General features: G+C 43.9%; 1 protein-coding gene across 3 annotated transcripts in view; it reads right to left on the bottom strand.

Moving 5' to 3' along the window:
• Positions 1-21,971, bottom strand: part of Myo1b (myosin IB) — a 170,520-nt gene that overhangs the window by 96,241 nt on the left and 52,308 nt on the right. For all 3 annotated transcript variants that reach the window (XM_031367437.1, XM_031367438.1, XM_031367439.1), the window contains exon 3: positions 20,947-21,062. In XM_031367437.1, the coding sequence (XP_031223297.1) occupies positions 20,947-21,062 (116 nt within the window). The remainder of the gene's footprint in view (positions 1-20,946; positions 21,063-21,971) is intronic.

Below are 21,971 nucleotides of genomic sequence, written 5' to 3'. Positions count from 1 at the left end.
ACATGTCCTTCTGGAAACTCTCACTTCCTTTCCTTACTCCAGTCCAGAGTTTGGTCTCCTCCATGGGAACTGAGGCAAGCTCAAGTTTCCCGGTCTGTTCTGCCCATTATTTGGTTGCTATGTTTTATGGTATCTTTTTTTCTAAGAAAAAAAAAGTGCTAAAATACCTACGTATCAAAAAGTCTAACATATAGCCATGAGTAGACCCCAAATGCCACAGACACATCCTGCCTGCTTCCCTTCAGCTTTCCTCCGCCTTGCAGGAGATTCTAAAAAGAGAAAGAGGCACGCCCTCCTGGAGAGTCTTAGTTATCCTCCTCTCTGCACCCTACCTAAGGATCTGGGGCAGGTTAGGAGTACAGCCATGCCTAACGAGCTAGAACAGGCAAAGCAAGACTTACCGTGGACACATGAGTGTATCCTCACACAGAGGGCCTCAGTTTTTACATGGTGTCATACACAACATAAAACTCCAAAGTGAACCCAAATACACAGCTCTGGAATGTCTGCATCAAAGCTTCACTCACAGCACTAAGCGTAAGTGGCCTTAAGAAAATAACTAGAACTATCTACATATCCGATTGTATACATAACTGAGAGAAGACATACTTGGGTCTGGAAGTAAACAGTCAAACTGACCATCCCATGACTGCATTGCGAGACAGCATCTGAGAAAAGATCTGGCCTTAAAGGCCTGTGAGAAACCACCTATCCACGTAACCTACACTAAGACTTCAGAATAAAGAAAGTCCTGAAAGCTAGCAACAATCTGACCAGAACAGTGCGATAAGAACAAAAGGCCCTGGTCAAGAGCAGTCTTACAACCCTGAGGTACTCCAGAGAGGCATACAGTGTATGCCACGCACAGCACCTATGACTGCTTCTGTTACAGAAGGAAGCTAGAAGAGAAGTTCCCAGTAAGTATAACCAGAGAAGTCAAACTAGCAAAGCCACCTCCTACAGAACCAACCCAGCCTAAAGGACTTTCATTTCTACCTAACACGCAAAGACTGTAATGCAATCGCTAGGCTGCCCAGTTCCTTTCCTGGACCCTCTCTCTCCCTTGAAGCCCCTGCCTTGCATTCATCATTCATGCTAGGATCCCTCGGCTGCACCCTCTCCATATGTCAACCTACTACACCTTCGGCATATAGTGCGATCAGTTAGGAGGATTTCTTGTTTACAATTTCCCTTTCTCTACACCAGTTCCCAGCACAGCATATTAGGCAGAATAAATTGCTAAAATGGTATCTGGCACATTCTTTCATCTTATTAGTACACAGAAAATTTTATTTTAATTTTATAATAATAATAATTTCATCATAGCTACAATTCTTGAAGACTAGCCGTGGTAGTGCTGGCCTGGTAGCCACAGGCATTGGGAGGATGAGCAAGAGGATTGTAACTTCCACATCGGCTTGGGTCACGCAGACAGTCTAAGCTTAAAAGCTTAAACAGAAGAAGAAACCTTTAGAGAAGTGGGCCTTGGTTTTATTCTCTCAAAAGAAATCATTCAAGTTTTCAGGGGATTTGGCAATTCTCACTAATAGTCATGTCTATAAATGCTATCTGAAGTCAGGGGCAAACAGACATCTAAAACCTCCCTGCTCAAGGCAATCAGAATGTGGTGATGTCTGCAGGTGTCAACATCACTAGTCATCACTAGACAAATTCTTGAAGTAGAAGGCAAAGGCTGTTTGAGTCACCTTCAGGACTAGCAGATATCATGTAGTACCCCTTCCGTACCCCTCAGCTGAGGATGCTTTCTCTGAGCTCCCCACATACCCCAAAAAGTAGGGTCACTTCTCCATGCCCCCCTCGGACAAATGATCACTTTTAACCTAATCTCTTCTAGCCAATTTATCAAGTGGCTGCAGCTCTGGCTCTACCCAGCTTGGGAGGAAATGTGAAGATGGCAACAAGACTGCCAATCCCCAATTCCCATCCCACCCCCACCCCCACCTCTCTGACCCTCAGGTCCCAATGTCTCACTTTGTCATTCACATCTTCTTAAACACTGCCTATTGCTATTCTTCTCTGCTTTCCTCCAGATAGAAGCCTCCATTGCAGGAGGCCAGGAATTACGGTGTTCTCCAGGAAATCGCTGGGATTTGCAGAAACTGGCCCTCAAAATTTTTGCTGAAAAATGTACTAATACATGTTCACAGACTCCAAATCTTTATGATGACTCCTGGGCACTGCCTAGAAAAGCTGTGGTGGTGGCTCTGGCTCATGATGGCCAGCATCCTTCTTGTCACCGAGACCTGACATGCTGCCAAGTCCGATCAACTTAGTGGGATATCCCAGAATAGGAGCAGAGGACTATCACCAACAGCAAGATTAGCAGCAAGAAAGAACAGATTGGGAGCAGAGCCACCTGTCTCTGAACACCAGTCCTAGCAAGAGTCATATGGAAATACACACTTGAGCACATGCACACCCACATGAACAGACACAAACATGCACATACTACACACATGGGAACATACATGCACAAGCCCACATTCTCTCTTCCTCCCTCTCACACACATACACGCGCACACACACACACACACACACACACACACACACACACACACACACACACACTGATGTGTACTACCAACACTACTGGGATAATATTCATCTTAGTAGTAACTCCAGCCTGCCTACAGAAGTGTTTGATTGCCAACTAGTGCTGGTCTAGAGAAAACAAAGCTGTAATATACCTTAAGGACCCATGTCCCTACAGAAAATAAGAGCCATTTACTCAGGCAAGTCTTCATCTGCTTCATAAGTTAGGATAAAATGCCACTATTATTCAGTGTGACGTGAATTTGACCTGGGTGTTGTGCACCTCTAGCCCCAGCTATTCGGAGGACTGAAGTAGAGGATTGTTTGACCCAGGAAGGAGTTTGAAGTCAGTCTTAACTGTCATAGTAAGAGCTCATCACTGAATGAATGAATGAGTGAGTGAGTGAATGAATGAATGAATGAATGAATGACTAACAGCAGATTACAAGTACTCGAAGCCCTTACCTAGAATACAATCTTCAGGGATCTACAGACTACCTAAATTCCAAGAAGAAAATAAACATAAACTAAAAACTGTCACAGGTCCCACACTTGGTGGAAATACAGTGATCTATGTATTCCCTGCATTCTTTAATCAACAAACACTGTCCGTATACCACTGGAATTCATCCACAGACTCATCAGCATCCCATAAGAACCCTAGGTCTTGCTTCCTTCCCTTCTAGGCCCTAGAGATTCAGAGGCATTTGTGGTGGTTCAACTGGGAAGCACAGCTCCACCTGAACAAGCATCTTAGATGCTTCGCCATCCACAATCCTGTGCAAGTGGACCCTCCGTGTTCACACAGCTCTACAGCCTCCTCACACACAGCAGCTGACTTCTCATAGACTTGCTTTTTTTCAAACCCTGTATGGAAACTTCAGTGTTGTATTCCTGTGTGATGACACTATTTCCTACAAGGAAGTTATAGGAGATGTTCATGATGTCCTGCGTGCCCTAAGTCCCCTAAGAGAAATCTCCTTTTAGCCCACAAGAAAAACTTTCATTCACTTGAACAAACAAGATACTTTAATCTCCCAGGCAAAACTAACTTTACGACTGATCCTATTTCCTCTTCATATTGACCCATATTTCCACGAGGAAATGAAAAGGGGATGTGCAATTACTACAGAGAACATCATGGTACCAGCTTTCTCTTAGGTCTCAGCTGTTTTTCACATACCCATTGCTCTGACTTTTAAAGGCTATTTAACTTATTACATTAACTGTAAAATTGTAAGTTGTCTTCAGTCAACTATGAATGAGATGATAGAATAATTAGTCAAAACAATCGATACAACAGGGACTACATGTCTACATGCAGATTTTCTTTCTTTGGGGGAAGGAAGAATAATGGAGGACGGATAAATGGATGGACACACATGTCTACATTCACATGTACACACAGGCTTATCGAAGAAAAAAGCTACACTTCAAAATTTAGCACATCGCTAAGAATTTTGAGACCCTACTATCCTGACTGGTGTCATAGAAACCAGAAGACTCGAGGTACGTCTACTGAGGTAGACTCGTTTATCTCCTCAAAGCATATGTACGCTCTTAATTATAGCCATCCCCCAACCACTGGAAACCACCCACCTCTTGTACAAATCTCCAGGATTATTCTCCTTCCTTTCTTGTGTTTGTTACTCTTGTTTATTTTCCAGTTCCACACTCAGGGAACTGCACAGGGGGGTACATCTGGAGTCAGACAGACTTCAGAAAAAAACCACTTTCATGATAACAGTATCAGCCTGCCTGGGTAAGCATTCTTTTTCTTCTTTCTTGACCAAAAAGACAAAACAAAACAAAATTCTTCTGTGGTCCTTTCTAACAGCTTTACTTCTCCATCATCTGTGTTTGACTACAGCCATATTTGGAAAGGAAAATTCAATTTACGCCATCCTTAAACACAGCTTTAAACTCCCAAGTGTGGAGGAAATTGACTTGTACATATTCGACATCCGTCTGGGAAGAGTGGGATCTGAAAGCACTTAACAATTGCACTGGCTTCAGTCTCCAAGCTAGTTAAAACCATGGTGCCAAAATCCCAGAAGAGATCAGCACCTAATAGTCTAAAACTCCCAACAGAAATACTAGTTCCAAGAAAATTAATAAGGGACTTGTGCCAAAACCAGATCTACTTCAGAAATGCATCAAATATTTAGTCACATCTTCAAATAATAACATAAAGTTGATTCATTCTGTACATAGCAACTGTGACATTGCTGAAATCCTTTGTTCCTAATAAACCAAAGTTAGCACTATCCAGAACAGTAGTGTGAGACAAAGAGATAAGAGCAGAAATGTGGAAAAGAAGCCAATGGCTTTATTTCTGCAAGAATGTATTCAAATGAGATTAAAATGGAAATATGATAATGCACTGTGATTACAGTTATAAGAAAAATAATGAAATGGTTTAAGAGCGCAATCTTACTAAAATATAACATACCGTTCATGCTAAAATCTAGGCTAAGGCTTTTACATGGCTGCTGTGAGCTGAGTTAACAAACACTAGCAACTGTACACTAATGATGTAGGAGGCAGGAGCTGGGGTGAGACACTGTATCCCACTTTGTACTCCTCTTCCTGGCACAAGGGAAGGCTGGTTCCCAGGCTCCTCTGCAGTTAGAGTGAGCCCACATGACTATGCACAGGCCAATGAGGAAGGCCCAAACAAGCTCTTCTCTTCCCCTCTCTAGCAGCCTTATAAACCAGGTGCTCCCAAGGTGATAAGCAGGTTGGAAGAGAACCTGAGGACAGCTCTGTGACACATAGCAGACTGGGTCAGCATCTAGAAACAACCTTTTGTTCTGACAAGCCTTAGTCACAAGCTAATCCCCTTATCACGCCCCTCCCTTATACTCCGTCACTAGATCTCAAGCACACTATAATCTTGGAATTTTCACTACAACAATAGAAATTTGTTGGCAGTCGGCATGGAATAGCTGAACATTAAAAGCAAGTATTAGCTGACTATATTACCACACACCTAAAAGTAAGGCTTTGGAGAGCTGATACAAAATATTAGAATTTCTATCAGTCATGACTTAAAGGTTTGGATTCATGTTTGTATGTGTATCTCATAAGGTACCCACTGCATGAGAACACTGGTATTGGACCACGTAACAAGCATACTAGGTGCATGTTAAGACCGGCGATCACGAAGCAACTAAGGAAAGGTAACATTTTATCCTCGCTTGGAGATGTTTACTCTTGTAAAAGCCCAGTACATGAACAGAAAATACTAAGACAGATCAGGCATTGTACAGTGAAGAGCCACAAGATCATGGCGCTGTGCATGGTAAAGACACGGTATCAGCTTCTAGCCCCAGACAGTACACAGGGCTGCTGCGTGTAGTGTGTACAGACTGTGGCAAGAAGTACTGACTGGAATGGTGGGCCAGAAGGGCCTAATGCTGGAACAGACTGCACATGTGTCAAGCAATTCCATTTCCAAAGCCAGACTCTTTACCTAGGACATATTCTAATTCTCAAAGTCATATTCATGATCAGTGTTGTCCGTGTGCAATCATCAAAGGAAAATGTCCCCTAAGTACAGAGAATGGTAAACAATTCTCAAGTTGTAAAAATCGTGGTGGTACCCCTTAACTATATGCCTGCAGGGCAAAGTTTGCCATTTCCCATCCTAGACACAATGCTACTTAGATGAAAGCTACGTTAGGAAAAGGAAGTAATGTTCAAAGCGGTAGATATCATTTTCTGTGGCTTTTAGGAACAATGCCCAGAAAGCACACATGCAGATTTCCACACTTCCTTCTTCCTTCTCCTCAAGGTTCCAGGTAATGAGTAACCAGAGAGCAATGACTCACTAATCTAACGTCATCTCAAACAGCTACATGTGCTCAGCTTACAAATTATACCTTTAGTGCCTTTATACTTTAGCAACGGTTTTCTTTAATAAATCTGTACGGCCTTGGGGGAGAATGTTCCATATGAACTGTCTTGTTTTACGTGCCGTTCTATTTATATGAGCAAAATATGCACAAGTCCCTGCTAGCCAAGGCCGCTGCACACACCGTCACTGCCTTAGCTAAAGCTGACAGAGGGCATGGGGACATGACAGCATCTTCTGAACCCAGAGCAGTTGGCAATGCCTACACTTCACCAACACAGGCGTCCATCCTGGAAAGCAGCCAGATCCTCCCTCTCCAGATCCTTTCTAACTCCACACTCTTAAAGCGGACAGAGGAAAAATGCTTAGCAGAAAAGATGTATTTCCTCCCTTAGTCCTCTAGTGCTAATTTTTGTAAGATTAAGCTAAGCCATTTATAAGGCTTTGGATATATTCTCTGTAGCCTTGATCCCCCCCACCCGATGCATCCAGGTGTTGGACACCAATACCCAAAGAGAAGAACTTCATACGCACAGCAAACATTACCTTCATAGAAGCCAATCAGTATATTTTGCATCAAATGTTGCCCTCCCTGAATGATATTCTTATCTACCACCAATATCAACTACAAATTTTGTCATAAAATATAAATAAGTTAACATGTTTACACTTATGAGTTATTCACAAAGTAAGTCATTCACCATTCATTCATTAAAATATTACATACATACACATTGGAGCATATTCAACAAGCCTGAAATTTTTTTCGATTTGGTTCACCATTCATTCATTAAAATATTACATACATACATGTTTGAGCATATTCAACAAGCCTGAAATTTTTTTCCATTTGGTTCACCATTCATTCATTAAAATATTACATACATACATGTTTGAGCATATTCAACAAGTCTGAAATTTTTTTTCCAGTTGACAATTGGGTTGAAAGTTGGCAATTCTTTCCAGACATAAATTGCAATTTCAAGTAACACCTGCTTCCAAGCCCTACTCGCTCTTATTACTTTAGAGTAACCGTCACAATACTTCAGTCCTCCCAATGACTCAAACATATGGGTATTCTGAATGTTTTGATAAAATTTAAACTAATTCGATATGGAGCTACCAAATAGCTCTTCCTAGCACCCGGGCTAATGTTTGCCATGGTGTGTGTGTGTGTATGTGTGTGTGTGCCATGGTGTGTGTGTGTGTGCCATGGTATGTGTGTGTGTGTGTATGTGTGTACTTTTCCATTTATATTCCATACAGCTAGTTATAAGCTACAACTGCCACCTATTCTGAGAATCCCTTTAAGACTCCGTGCATGTAGCACTTCCCAAGTCTCTGAACACACTATTTGTGAGGGGCTCCATCCCTTCCTTATCTCTAAACATGTGCAATTGGCTCTCTGTGCTCACAGGTTTCCTCGTCTATAAACTCAACCAAACACCAACAGGAAAGACCTAAAAGAGAAACGGCTGAACAGGAACACACTTCCTTGCCATTATTCTCTAAGTCCTACAGACTAACAACGGCTTGTACCACATTCATGGTGTATTAGGTTTTCTAAGTAATCCAGAGATGGTTTAAGATGATTTAAAGTAAGTGCAGGGTGAGGTAGGGGTTATGAGTCCAGGCTGCCTGACTCTTTTAGATGGACCCGAGTCTTGGCAGCTCTGGGTATCTTGAGAGTTCTAGGGCCAAGAGCCCATGGATTCACCAAGAAATAATTGTACGCTGTTCCATTACATTGGCAACCAGCCAATGCTGGCTTCCTGCTCCAGCTCACTGCTTGTCTCCCATCATCTTGTCCTCCCGTGCTAAGGGCTGGAGTGATGTTCTCCACGGTGTTCAGCAGGTAGCTTCTTGCCTCACCTCACAATTTGACAGGATGATCCTTGAAAGCAAGTACCTGCCTTCTACACAAAATGTCTAACAATAGGCACCCAGATGCCCTCATTCATCTGTAAGTTTCATGTTGTGTTTGCATCACACCAGGCATTGTTGTACTTGCTATGGATACTTGGCTATGCAAAACAAACGTCCCTAGCTCTCTTGAAAATGGCACTCTAGCACGGAAGATGAGCAGTAAATGAACAAGCAAATGAACACACGGTGGCATGACAGGGATGACAAACTGAAGAAAAGGAGGTTGTTGGACCGTGAGAAATGGGCGTGGGGGGGGGGGGCTGCTATCTTAGGTGGTACACGAAGAGGTTACTCTGATCACTGAAATGTGCCCCAACGGAAGTTACAGAAAATAATGGTCACTTCAGTGAGGAAGGGCAAGGGGAAGAGCATAGGGCAGGCTCCCATGACAACAAGGAGGCCAGTGCCCTGGAGAAAGGAGCTGAGAGACTAGAATTGCCAGGAGACAGCCGCCCAGCACCTGAGAGCCATACGGAAGCGTAAAGAGCAACAGAAGCTACCTGCTGAACACCTGTGGAAAGCATCGCTCCAGCCCTTAGCACGGGAGGACAATATGATGGGAGACAAGCATGGTGATGTGGGAGATGGATTGGGAAGAGCGAATGATAAACTGGGCATGGGGGGAGGGGGGGAGGCGTGTGTGAAACAGGCAAAAAAGGATTGGGCTGTGAGTAATCAAAGGGTGGTGCTGGCACCACCCACGGCCAGGAAGAGGAAAGAGAGCAGGGCCATCCCAAGTCTGGGCTATGACCTGCTGAAGTGTGTAATGCCTTTGAGAGCTGGGGGTTCGCCAAAGAGCTGAGTGCAGTCCAGCTATCTGTAGCTGAGGCTGGAGATCCATCCCGAGTCTGTAAGAAACAACACCAGAGCACAGCAGGCATTTGGAGCCCTGTGGCTTAGTCTTACTCTGAGAGGACAAGTCCCAGAGCCAAGCCCCACTGAGACAACAACGGAAAGGAAGATCCATCTAGAGGAGCCAGAGTGGGGGAAAACAGGAGTGTAGAAGCCAGACTTAGAATCATTGCATGAAGAACTTTGTCACACTGCCAAAGATAATGCAAGACTGGTCACTATATCTGACAACATGGAGGTAGCAGGTGATCTTCAAAAAACTATTTTAGTGCTGGCAAGATGGGTCAGTGGGTAGAGGAGCCTGCTGTCAAGTCTGATGACCTGAGTTCAAACCTCAGGACCTACCTATACAGTAGAAGGAAAAGACTGCCCAAATTTGTCCTCTGGCTTCTATATGTGTGCCATGATGTGTGTGTGTGTGTGTGTGTGTGTGTGTGTGTGTGTGTGTGTGTGTGTACACAAATACATGGAGTAATTTTTTTAAATAAAACAATAACTACTTTCATGAAATAGAAAAAAGACAGTGGCTTCAGTCAAAAAGAATAGAGGAAACCTAGGTTAGAGTGTGTCTAATTTTCTAAGGCTTATAATGAAGGAAAGCAAAGAACTGGCATGATAGCTAGAAAGTGTCGCCAGAAAAACAGGGACACAAATGCTGACAGAGGTGGGGAAGGGCTCTAGTCGGTCCTGCAGCAGAGAGGGCTCCGTGTCCTTAAGGCTTTGAGTGGTCGACCTGACAGTGCTGCCTAAGGAGGAGCTCAGCTGGGAAGCTGAGTCAAATGCTTCAGGGGGCAGAACTTTCGAACTATTTTTAAAAAGAAGCTGGCTGCTTCAGGTTTCTAGAACACCATATCCAGACCCTACAAAACAGTTTCAAGTTCAGGAATTCAGCTCTCAAGCACCTCGGGACAGGCTTTCTCAGGCTGCTTGTAGAAGATGCACGTACATGTACGGTCCCAGTCCTTGCCTCAGGTCCCAGGCACTCCTAAAACCTTCGCAATTTCCTGAGTACTAAGAGTGTCTCTTATTAATCATAAAAAGGCCTCTTTCACCCTTACCTGAGGTCATGCTAGCAGATGACTCACAGTGGGTCCCTAGTAGCTTCAGGATGGGGGTGTTCAGCAGAAAAACCCAGCCTGCCATGACAGTGAAAACCTAGGCCTACCCTATACTTCCAAGAAGTGTGTGTGTGGGGGGGGGGGGGGGGATGTCTAGATATCAGGTCATAAAAACCTAGGCAACGAGATGGCCAGGGGGGTGGAGGGGACTCCAGCTGGCAGGACATAGTGGTACAGAGAAGGTAGCATACAGGAGAGCACAGGTCCAGTCTGGCCAGGAGCCCTTCCCATGTGCTTTGCTAGTCAGTGTTTTTGAATGCATTCTCTCCCTCTCTCTCTCTCTCTGTCTCTCTCTCTCTGTTTCTCTGTCTCTCTCTCTGTCTCTCTCTCTGTCTCTCTCTCTGTCTCTCTCTCTGTCTCTCTCTCTCTCTCTCTCTCTCTCTCTCTCTCTCTCTCTCTCTCTCTCTCTCTCTCTCTCTCAGTTTTTCAAGATAGGGTTTCTCTGTATAGCCCTGGCTGTTCTCAAACTCAGAAATCCACCTGCCTCTACCCCCCAAGTGCTGGGATTAAAGGCGTATGCCACCACTGCCCAGCGCATCTTCTCTTTTTAATAAATCAGTAAGTGTTAAGTGTTTCCCTGGGTTCTATGAGAGGCTCTAGAAAATTCTCAAAACAGAAAGGGGTGAGGTGACATTTATGGATATAAATGTGTGGCTACTGGGAAAGAAGTATGATCCGGAAAGACACTTACAGATGGCATCTTAAGTGGGGAAGTCTTGTTGAACAGTCTGTAACCCATAAAATCTGTGCTATGTCTAAGCAGCTGGGTGTCAGAACTGACTGGACTGTTAAAATATCCAGTTGGTATTAGAGAACCTAATGGTGTTGGGGAAAAGTCATATATCCTGTGTCAGAAATGGTCCTTACTCCATACCTGCTGTTAGATATGGGAATTCCATAGGGATCAACCAAAGAGACCAACTCAACACTGCACTGTAAGTGGGACCAAAGAACAAGACAACACTCTCTGTACTTTGTAAACCAACAGTTTTAGATACAAAAAAACGTGGGCAGGGGGAGACAACCACCCTCATGCTTCCAAAGCAGTGAATATTCAAGAGCCAACAGGCTCCAACTTACAACAACTGAACATGAGTTTTAAAAAAAAATGCTCCCTGGAGAGCCCACATACAACAGAGGGATTCAAATACTACCTAAAATCTCTCAAGAAGATCTGCACCCCTGTAAACACAGAGCAACTGAGCATGAGTCATGGGGAATCCAGTATCGGGAATGGAAGGCTCCATCTGCATATGGTAGATGGTACTCAGCAGGCATCCAGATAACGTGCCGAATGATGGGAGTCAATACTGCTCTCTATGGCTTGAGAATGCCTCTGACCCTGGAACTCTATTCTGTATGCACGTAACATGCTTCCACCTTCTAAAACCTCCATAAGGCTGTGCCATTACTGCTATACTCAAATGCTGCAAGCCCTCTGTGGTGATACTAACGGGACAGGATGGACCAGGATGCATCCTGCTCTCTGTGGCCTTTCATTGCCTTTTGCAGTTACTGATTTATTGGTGTCTCTTGCAGCGACTATACGTGCTTCACAACAAACTCATGTACTCACCTGCAGAACTTAGCCTATACTAGAGACGTTAAATCATGTTTATTGGGAGAGAGTTCAAGTCCTTCCACTCGATGACATTGGATTCCTCACAGGCTAGAACTGGCAGAAACACACCCTGAACCACAGAGCAGGGTTCTGTGCTGGCATAATGGAGCCTGCTCCTCCTCTTCACATGGGTTTCAGCTTCTGCAAGCCCATCTTAACTCTTAGGCCTGAGTCTCCCAGGTGCGGACCACAAACTCACTTTGCTCATCTCCTCAAAATGGATTGCTCTTGGCCAGCCCCTACCCTTACAAATTCCAATCCTGTCCCACAAGGCCTACCCACAGAGCAGAGCAAAGCGTCTTCATTGAAAAACAATGGAGTAGGCGTGGCACCGCCCCTAAGCATACATCATTCAAGAAGGACTCTCTGAGAGTGTTCTACCTGCCTCGAGGTCAAGGAAACAAGGAGCTAACCCTTTCTGAGGCTGGGGCCTTGGACCACTCATCTACCCAAAAAGAGCATTTTCCCAGACTCTTGTAGAACTTCCCAAGTCCCATCAGAGACCAGCAACACTGACAGGAAATAGTCTGTTTTGTTGGGAACCAAACTTTACCTTTCAGATTGTATCACTGAAGCTATCTGTAGGCTAAGGTGAGCATCTGATGTATGCTCAGCTTTATAAGCAGCCTTTACATGAAGTCTTTCAAACCCCACATGAGCATTTGACAAGAAACAATAAAACCTCTCAACAGACATCTTCAATTAAGGTCAGGCTTCTGAGGCCTCCTGGACATACTAGAAAGTTTCTACTGACAGATACATTCTTACATCACTATAATTTTTATGAGGAAAGTATCTGGCTGGCATCCCACGGACTTTCCCACTAATAGCTTAAAAAGCTTCAAAGTCGGAGGAAAGAATAAATAATTAACTGTGGTCTCCCTCTACCCAAACTGCAGTCTCTGAAAGGAACTGTTTGAAAAGTAGCTCCAGGGAGGACAGCGAGATGGCTCTGCATCACTTGCCAGCAATCCCGATGACCAAGTTCAATTCCTGGAGAGAACTGACTTCCTGTAAGCTGTTCTCTGGCTGCCATGTCTCCCCCCAGGTAAAATAAATAATTGTAATGTAATGTCCCAGGAAGGTAGCAGACACCCCGGGGGAAAGGTCTGAGATTCAAAAGTGAGAGTTCAATTAGTAGAGCATTTTTTAGAAGTGGATTGATTATGCATCAGGCCAGGAGACATGCCTGGCTGTGGACCCAGCATCAGAAGCTGTACCGGCAGCAGCTGACTTTTGAACCATGGCCACTGCAAAACTGACACTAGCTAGAACTCTGAGGAGGTTTCCGGTTGTTCTAAACCAAACAGTTATCTCCAAAGATGGAAGGCAAACACCGTGTCTACCTTCTCCCGACTACCCAACCCACACCATCATGTATAAATGTAAAAGGCTGGGTTTGGCCATTTTCAAGCCGGTGTTGCTATGAGCGAGATGTTAATCTGAAGGGTCTGTCTAAAACGGAGAGTGAGTCAGCACCCTGATTCCATCCTGCACATGTCATACATGCACGTCAGAGACACAGAGACAAGACCTCCTCCCAGAGTCCCACATACCCGGTCACACAGTTTTAGAGACCGTGACCCCAGAGATATACTGTAAGGCTACCACTGAAAGTCCTCTTTCTCTTCTTTCACTATCACTCCCTCTTCTCTTCCTTTTCCCTTCCTAGCTGGTGGTGTGCAAGATTTCAGCCTTTGAGTACCTTAAGTCAAAATGTCATCTCTCCAGTGAAAATGAGAATTTTTTTCTGTTTGTTACTGCATCCCAGTGCCTCCAAGAGGGCCTGGAGCACAGCAAGTGCTCATTAAATATTTACTCAGTAAATGAATAACATTTCTAAAGCGGGTAAGTAGTCAGTGTGATAGACAGGAAAGGACAAACACCTTCCTACATAGAGTATAGTAGAAGGCACTAGAACAACTAAAGGTTCAGTTGCTCTGAAAGGAAAATGAGAGCAGCAGTGATCCCCTTTAGCAACACCCGACCCACCCCCACACTCCTCAAGGAAAAAAACCTCTCTCCATACCACTTATCCAACCAACCAAAAATACAGGGCGTACCCGAGAGTTCATACTGTAAGGACTGTCGTACTCACAGCTTTCATGTTGTGCCACAGGAAAAATACTGATCATATAAAAGGGACAGAAGCCAGGTCTCTTGCAGGGGACCCTTAACCTAAGCTCTGCATGCCCAACTTCATCGTGTCCACATTCTGAGATATAACCAGAATGTCCTTTATAACCTTTACCTGGCTCACCTGGAGTGCAATAAGATGACAGGTCAACCAAGTACTCAGGACACACAGGCAACCTTGCTACGTCATTCTGGAGGCATGCAGTCCTAAAGACTTGGTTTGATGCAAACAGCGGGGTCAAAGGTCACAGAGACAGGTCTGTATGACTGACACCACCTAAACTCCCCCAACTAGTGACTTCTGAATTTTTTAGGTGAGGATAATAAGAAAATTTTCAAAGCCTTAAGTCTTTTTTTTTTCTAAATTTTCAAATTTCTACTTACAGTACGGAAAGATGGCTTACCTCAAATAGTGCTTGCAAATCTTACGGTAACACGAACAACACAACTTTATCCCAATTCAAGAAGGATGTGTTTCCACTGTGTCCTGGACTGTGCCCATCAGGGTGGGTTCTGGCAGTAGCAAGAGACAGTCGGCCTTCAAGAGGCTCTTGGGTAGCATGAACAAAATGAACCACCTAAAAATACTCAGGGTCAAGGGTACTATACGAACATACCGCCTTCTGATAAAAAATGACATTTTTCATCATGGTTCATGACATCTGACTAAACGCCTCTGTCTTAGTCAGGTTTTCTATTCCTGCACAAACATCATGACCAAGAAGCAAGTTTGGGAGGAAAGAATTTATTCAACTTACACTTCTGATTTGATGCAAAGCCATGGCTCTGCCTCCCCTGGCTTGCTCATCTCTCTCTCTCTCTCTCTCTCTCTCTCTCTCTCTCTCTCTCTCTCTCTCTCTCTCTCTCTCTCTCTCTCTCTCTCTCTCTCTCTCTCTCTCTCTCTCTCTCTCTGTCTCTCTCTCTTTTCCCCCGAGACAATGTTTCTCTGTATAGCCCTGGCTATCGTGGAATTCACTCTGTAGATCAGGCTAGCCTCCAATTCAGAAATCTGCCTGCCTCTGCCTCCCAAGTGCTGGGATTAAAGGCGTGCACCACCACTGCCCGGCGGCTTGCTCATCTTGCTTTCTTATAGAACCCAGGACTACCAGTCCAGGGATGGCACCACCCACAATGGGCCCTCCCATCCTGGATCACTAATTAAGAAAATGCCTTACAGCTGGATCTCATGGAGGCATTTCCTCAAGGGAGGCTCTATGATAACTCCAGCTTGTGTCAAGTTGACACAAAGCCAATCAGTACAGCCTCCCCTATCCTATGAAAAAGGACTTGTTTTCAATTATGTCAGTTATGAAATTAAGTAAAATGGGATAAAAATTATTTTAAATTCCTTTTGCTTTCTAATTATTGAGCTCTTTTTTTTTTCACGACAGGGTTTCTTTGTGTAGCCCTGGCTGTCCTGGAACTCACTCTGTAGACCAGGCTGGCCTCGAACTCAGAAATCCTCTGCCTCCCAAGTGCTGGGATTAAAGGCGTGCGCCACCACCACCCAGCATTATTGAGCTCTTAAAGGAAGAGCTTCGGGAGCCACAGATACAGAAATTTCTAATTCAAAAGAATGCCACTTGAGGTGAAAAGGTGGCTCAGTGGTTAAGGGCACACTGACTTTTCTTCTAGGAGACCTGAGTTCAATTCCCAGCACCCACATGGCAACTCATAACCATTTCTAAATCTAATTCCTGGGGATCCAGGGCCCTCTTCTGAACTCTATGGACACCAGGCATGCACGATAAACACTCATGCATGCAGAAGGGACACTCAAACATGTAAAATAAAATAAATTTAAAGGGAAAAAAAGGTAAGACTGGACACAATTAGCCACAAAGAGGACAGGTAGTATGTTAAGTTCCCATGGGCAATTGTGGTAACGAAGGAAGAAGGTCGTACAGGGTCTGACCATGAAGTAGGGTTTAACAATAACCACAGGGCACAGGTAAGAGACACATGGTCTGATTACAACAAATCTGCCTGATTGTGGGTGATAGATGGCATTAACCCCAGCAACATCTACAAAAGTCCAGTGAATCAGGTAACTAAATCCCTGTGGAGAGTCCATCCTTGCGCTGTTCCAGCCCAGTGGGAGGAGCCAAGACAGCCCAAAGCTTTCCCCCTTCTCATCCCGCTCCTTCTTTCCCATGGATGAAGTTTGAGATCTGAGGTGGTTCTCTGGGGATCTGGCTACTGAGTTGTCTGAAAAGTACCAAGACCTCCTTAGAATGCCATTTTAAAACTATTGTTAAAGAATTTTAAAATCGCATTAGAAAGGAACCACATCTCCTGAGGCTGCCACCCAAGAACCCAAGGCTCAAAAGTGTAGTTTTTTTTTTATTAGATATTTTCTTTACTTGCATTTCAAATTTTATTCCCTTTCCTTATTTAAAAGTGTAGCTTTTACATAAAGGGAACAGTACTTCCCTTCAAGGGAGCTGGATGTTTAAGGAACCAAATATACCATAAATGCAGCAGTAAAGTGTTTTCAGAAGGATTTTGGGTAAGAAATCTATTTTATCCATTTATATATTTCTTACATGGTATGTAAATTTTGTTTGTTTGTTTGTTTGTTTGAAGACTTCTCTTGTGTAGCCCTGGCTGTCCTGGCACTCTAGACCAGGCTGGCCTTGAATTGAGAGATCTTCCTGCCTCTGCCTCCCACGTGCTGGGATTAAAGGTGTGTGCCACCACCGCCCAACTGGAATGTAAATATTTTAACTGCTTGAAATTTTTAAAAAAGGTAACCTGAGACGTTTTTAAACATAAGAATCAGAAGAAAACTCTTTTGCAGAGGGCGAGCTCAGATTCTCAGTGCAGTTTGGGGTGAGTTCACAGATAGGTGGCCAAGCACATGACCTGAAACAAACAGGTTACCCTCCTCCCCCATTTTCTTTTAAATTATGATTATATATGTGTGTTTATATGATATGGGGCGCAGGAGGAATGCATGCCAGGGTCTATGTGTGGTCAGAGGACAACTCTGTGACAACAATTTTCTCCTTCTACCTCATGTGGATTGCGGGCATTGATCTCAGACTTGTGTGATGCTAAGCCATCCCACTGGCCCAAACCAAACTCTTGAAACAATTATAATGGAGGAACATCAAAGTCCAAAGTCATTATTATCACCCTGTAACACAAAACTATCTGGGAACAGCAGCCTGGGTTGTAGTATTAAAGCCTGTTTCAAGATACTGTCAAAAACAAATATTCACAAGGAATCGCGCAAGATTCATACACCAAACTAAGTGGGAAATGCCCCAGCCTGGAGAAGGAGGCGGTATTTAGAAAAGAGCATGAGGTTGGCAAAGAGCCTCACATCTTATTATCCTAATTATTCTAATTCTCTCCTCTACTGGCAGCAGCAGTCCTTTCTTACTGGGCTATGGAGCATCATGCCAAGCCCTCACGTATAAGAAACTATCTGGGTATCAACTAGGTATTTCTCCCTCAACACAAACCCTAAACTAAAAACACTTTCCCACTGGGCAGAGAAAACCACTTAATTTTCTCAGAGTTAGAGCTTCTTCTAGTGATGTGCTCAAGACTGTAGGAGGCACATGAGTGCAAGCTCTACGCAATGGACCTTCACTGCCACATCCCCTCCCACATTCCAGACATCATGTAAACCACACCTGACCTGGCAGATAATCCCTGAGTAAATTCTAAACTGTTAACTGTGAGGGAAGCAGCGGACCCAGCCCGAGCAGAGAAGAGGTGAGAGAGGGGTCTAATGCCATCTGAGATTTGAAGACGACACTGGAGCTGCTCTAGAAGCTGAGGGAGAGCAAGCATTGCAGGTGTGGATGCCAAGCGTGCAGAGATGCTGCAGTTAAGAACAAGCAGGCAAGTGTAAGCACAGGGATGCAGCCAGATGCAGAGAGGCAGGGCAGAGGCTGGCCAATATGCACTCGCTGTTGAAAGCCACCACACCAAGGGCTTCCTAGGCTTCCCTTTGGCACACAGGGAATCCCTTAGTGCTACGGTGCTGCTTTCCACTAGGGCAGCAGTGCCGTGCTGTCCCCTCCAAAAATGGTTCAGAGGCAGGAAAAAAGACAGACAGTCCAAGGCATGTCCTAGAACAGCCATCTACCACGCCAAAACATTTCCAATGGAGGGATTTAAAACTGCAACTAGAAATGTGGCTCCTGGGGAAGGTGGTGGATGTAACCTGAGGCATGGTCCTAGCAGCTCCTACAGAAAGTGCGAGGCCCAAGAACACAGGCAACCCTGGAGAAATACATCACGAGAAGCCCCGTTGAGAACAGTGTGGGACTCGTTTCCAGATGTGGGGCAGGTACGAAGCCCACAAGGTGTCTGTCTGCCATCATCAGATGTCATCACATGTAACAACTTCCCTGCTAGTAAAAGCTCCTCCGTCCCTCCCTCCCTCGCTTCCTTCCCAAAAAAGTGTTATTTTGGGAAGGAAGTGAGTTATGATACACGTAAAAAGTCTTCAGGGCAATGCCAGCACACAGTGCAAGTCTCAGGCTGTACCAGCTGGTCTGCTCAGTACTGTTACCATTAAAGTAAAAGCCTCAGGTCTGCAGCGTAGACCATAACCAAGAATGAACATCATTTGCAGCTCCATAGCCATCACCGAGTGAGCTATATATTGCAGTATGTAAGAACAGCCAGAAGCCCGTGGGACGCTGGGATCCCAAAGCACAGGCTTTTCCCAGTATGGTTTTTTGAGTATGTCTATGGGAGAATCTGGCAGTTCCTCCAAGCACCATACTTTGAACATGACTTCAATACCTAAGACGTAAAACAAACATTCAGGCACTAAATAAAATGTTTTACTGCGCAAGGGATCTAGAGGGATGATTGTAATTATAAAATGATAAAAGCAATTTCAGATTTTGATTTTTCTTAGGCACAGTGAGACTAGATCACTGGCAAAACCTACTTGATTGGGAAGACACAGAATGCTCAGCTTTTAGTAACTATTTTCACATATTTAAATATTTCATTCCAAACAGCCCCACATGTCCCTATGAGCTGCATCACCAAGAGAAATCAAAATACACAACTAGATAGTGAGATAAACAGACGGTCCACTAGACAGATCCATGTGCATACATATGTGTATACATAGATACATATATATATTCCTTAATTATAAGAGCTCATTTTTTTATCAAAAGTGATAGAGGTGATCTTCAACCACAAGAGAAAACACAGTTAAGGCATTAGCTAAAGTTCTTCCACTTTTGTACTGAGCTTCTTGGCTTCAGCACACTGTCCCTGTGAGCAGACAGTTCTATGATCTGTGGACTGCTGCGTTCCACCACTCTGTGGGTTGTACAGGGGCACCCCTGTCCTCTACCGACCAGCAGCACCCTCTTGCCTACGAAGTGTCTTTAGACTCTTGCTAATCAAGTGTCTTTAGACATCATCAACTTCTTCAGTCGCCCAGATCAGCCCTGATTGGAGATACTGCTGAACATGTGAACCACAGGATCGTAGTGTAACCACTTTCAAAAGTCCATCCCACTACCACCACCACTACCACAATATCCCAGTGACAAATTAATCTTTTCCTCAGCCAAGACATTCTCTAAACTATTTCCACATCAGCATTTCTGCTCACAGTGAACACTGAACACACATGTTCGTTTATATGCATCTCGTGATGAGCTGGGCTTGTTTTCAGCAATGCATACGTTTTTGATGAGGGGAGGACGGTGTTTTGATAAAAGCTAGCCGTGATAGCAGCAGCAATCACGGCACAGCCTTGCAGAGCCCTTGACACTTCTCTAGACGCCTTTGTATATACATCAGCCCTGGGCCAGCATCCAGCAACAGCTCCCAGATATCTTAAATCTACATGCGACATTTTATCATACACAAGTATTCTACCACATCTAACAAATCCCCCTTTGCAAATCACCAAGAGTTATTTAATGCAACTGGAAACAGTAAGAATTCCAGAGGAATTCACATACCCATGGAGGAGGGGCAGGAAATGTCTCTCTGCTCAGACAAAACTAGAGAAGCCTGAGGCTCTCAGCTCATTACACCCCTTGCCCCAAACAGGATCTTGCTCTTTCTTTTAACTCACCAGTGGACACAAGAACATAAAGAGTGAACAGACAGATTCCTTTTGAGTATAAGTGAGCAGAACATAACTAGAGTAATAAAAAGTTTTGTTGCTTAAGACTCCACTGAACCTGCCTTATAATTTTTCTTTCTTTCTTTTTCAGATCTTTTAATAAAGGTAATTAAAAATCTAGTAATACAAGTCTGTATTGATACATCAAACATAAGACAACTTTCGTAAGGTTACTTTAGTCATTCAGAGTAGAAACCAAAAGCCAAACACTAGTTTAACTCAACACTTGAGATCTTTCTTAGCCCAAAAAGAAAATGAAAATGCTAGCTGGACTCTGGGTTTTTGTTGTTGGTGTTGTTGTTAGGTTGTTTGGCTGGTTGGTTGGTTTGGTTTGGTTTTTGGAGCCAGGGTTTCCCTGTGTGGCTCTGGCTGTCCTAGAACTTGCTTTGTAGACCAGGCTGGTCTTGCCCCTGCCTCTGCCTCCTGGGTGCTGGAAGGAAAACATGTGCCACCATTGCCTGGCCACCACACTCTCATAAACAATGTGCATTCCTGTTTTATGTACAAAACTCATCAGCTGCTGCTGCTCACCCAGACTCTGCAGCAGAAATGCTTTACACACCAGTATTTGCCTTAGTTTTTTAACGGCATTAACTATTAACTTCTACATTCTTTTCTATGATCTAAGAAACGGAAGAAGACAAAGAAAAGAAAACATTTTCCTGTGCCTAGAGGAGGCAGCTGCACACATCTGTCACATAATCGGTCAATTATGCACTGGAGCAGAAGAGAAAGTTAAGAGTTTGCAAGCTGTACTTACATGTGAGGGCTCAGTTCATAGAAGTTTCTATTTCTGTAATCTTCCACTTTCTCTGGCGAATAAATGGGCAAGGACCGGTAGGGGTTAACAGATATAACCACACTCCCAATGTATGTCTGTAAAAAAGAGAAAAAGAAATATTATGCTAACAAGTATACAGGATGCATTTGACCCTCTCTAAGTTCAGTGTGATACGGTTTCATCCTTATGAAACTTACACTTGTCCTCTACCGGTCTTACACACTTAAGAACACTGTGTCTCTCTGAACCCAGGTGGCCAAGAGTGTATCTTCATTCTTCTCACAAATGAAAAGAACAAATGTATAATTGAAAATATGTTTCAAGATAAATCTTGACATAACTTTATGATTGTGGATAGGAGCTCGCCAAAGCCCTGTCATACTTGCCAAAAATCTCATAAAGGTAACTGTAAGCAAAAACCACCGTTTCCCAGGAGACGCGTACAGCTAGTGCCTCCACTCACTGTTATCACTCTGCTTCAAAGCGATTGGCAACCCAGCTATTCAGCCCATGCCCATACCCAGGGTAAGGATGTCAGCACTGCCCCTCTACAGCCCACTGTCTACCACAAGCAATTCAGTATTAGATCCACAGCCCTTGGAAATAAACAAACATCAGAATTTCATACTATATCTAATACACTTTGGCAGTAGGATTTATATTCACTTTCTGAAGGAACATGCATGTAATGTTGAATTTACATCTAATGTTAACTTTAAATGTACTTCCTGAGGGATCCATGCTGTGTTTTCTCAGATGCTAACAAACTCCAAGCTGCAAACTAGAACTCTCTTCCTTTATACTTCAACCTTCCATCGCTGGCATCTCCAGTAAGACTGGTTTAGTCCGTTTTGTGCAAGGCTACAATACCACAGGCAATAGCCACTGGGTTAAACTCATCTTGGGAGCTCTGGTTTTTCTTAGTTTCAACAGCATAAAGACAGAAAGAAGAAAAGAATGCTAACTATATACATGATATATATATATATATATATATATATATA

This window comes from Mastomys coucha, unplaced genomic scaffold (assembly GCF_008632895.1).
Source record: "Mastomys coucha isolate ucsf_1 unplaced genomic scaffold, UCSF_Mcou_1 pScaffold14, whole genome shotgun sequence".
Classification (NCBI taxonomy): domain Eukaryota; kingdom Metazoa; phylum Chordata; class Mammalia; order Rodentia; family Muridae; genus Mastomys; species Mastomys coucha.
The sequence above is the reverse complement of the archived record's forward strand: the minus strand, read 5'-3'. Positions and strand labels throughout refer to the sequence as shown.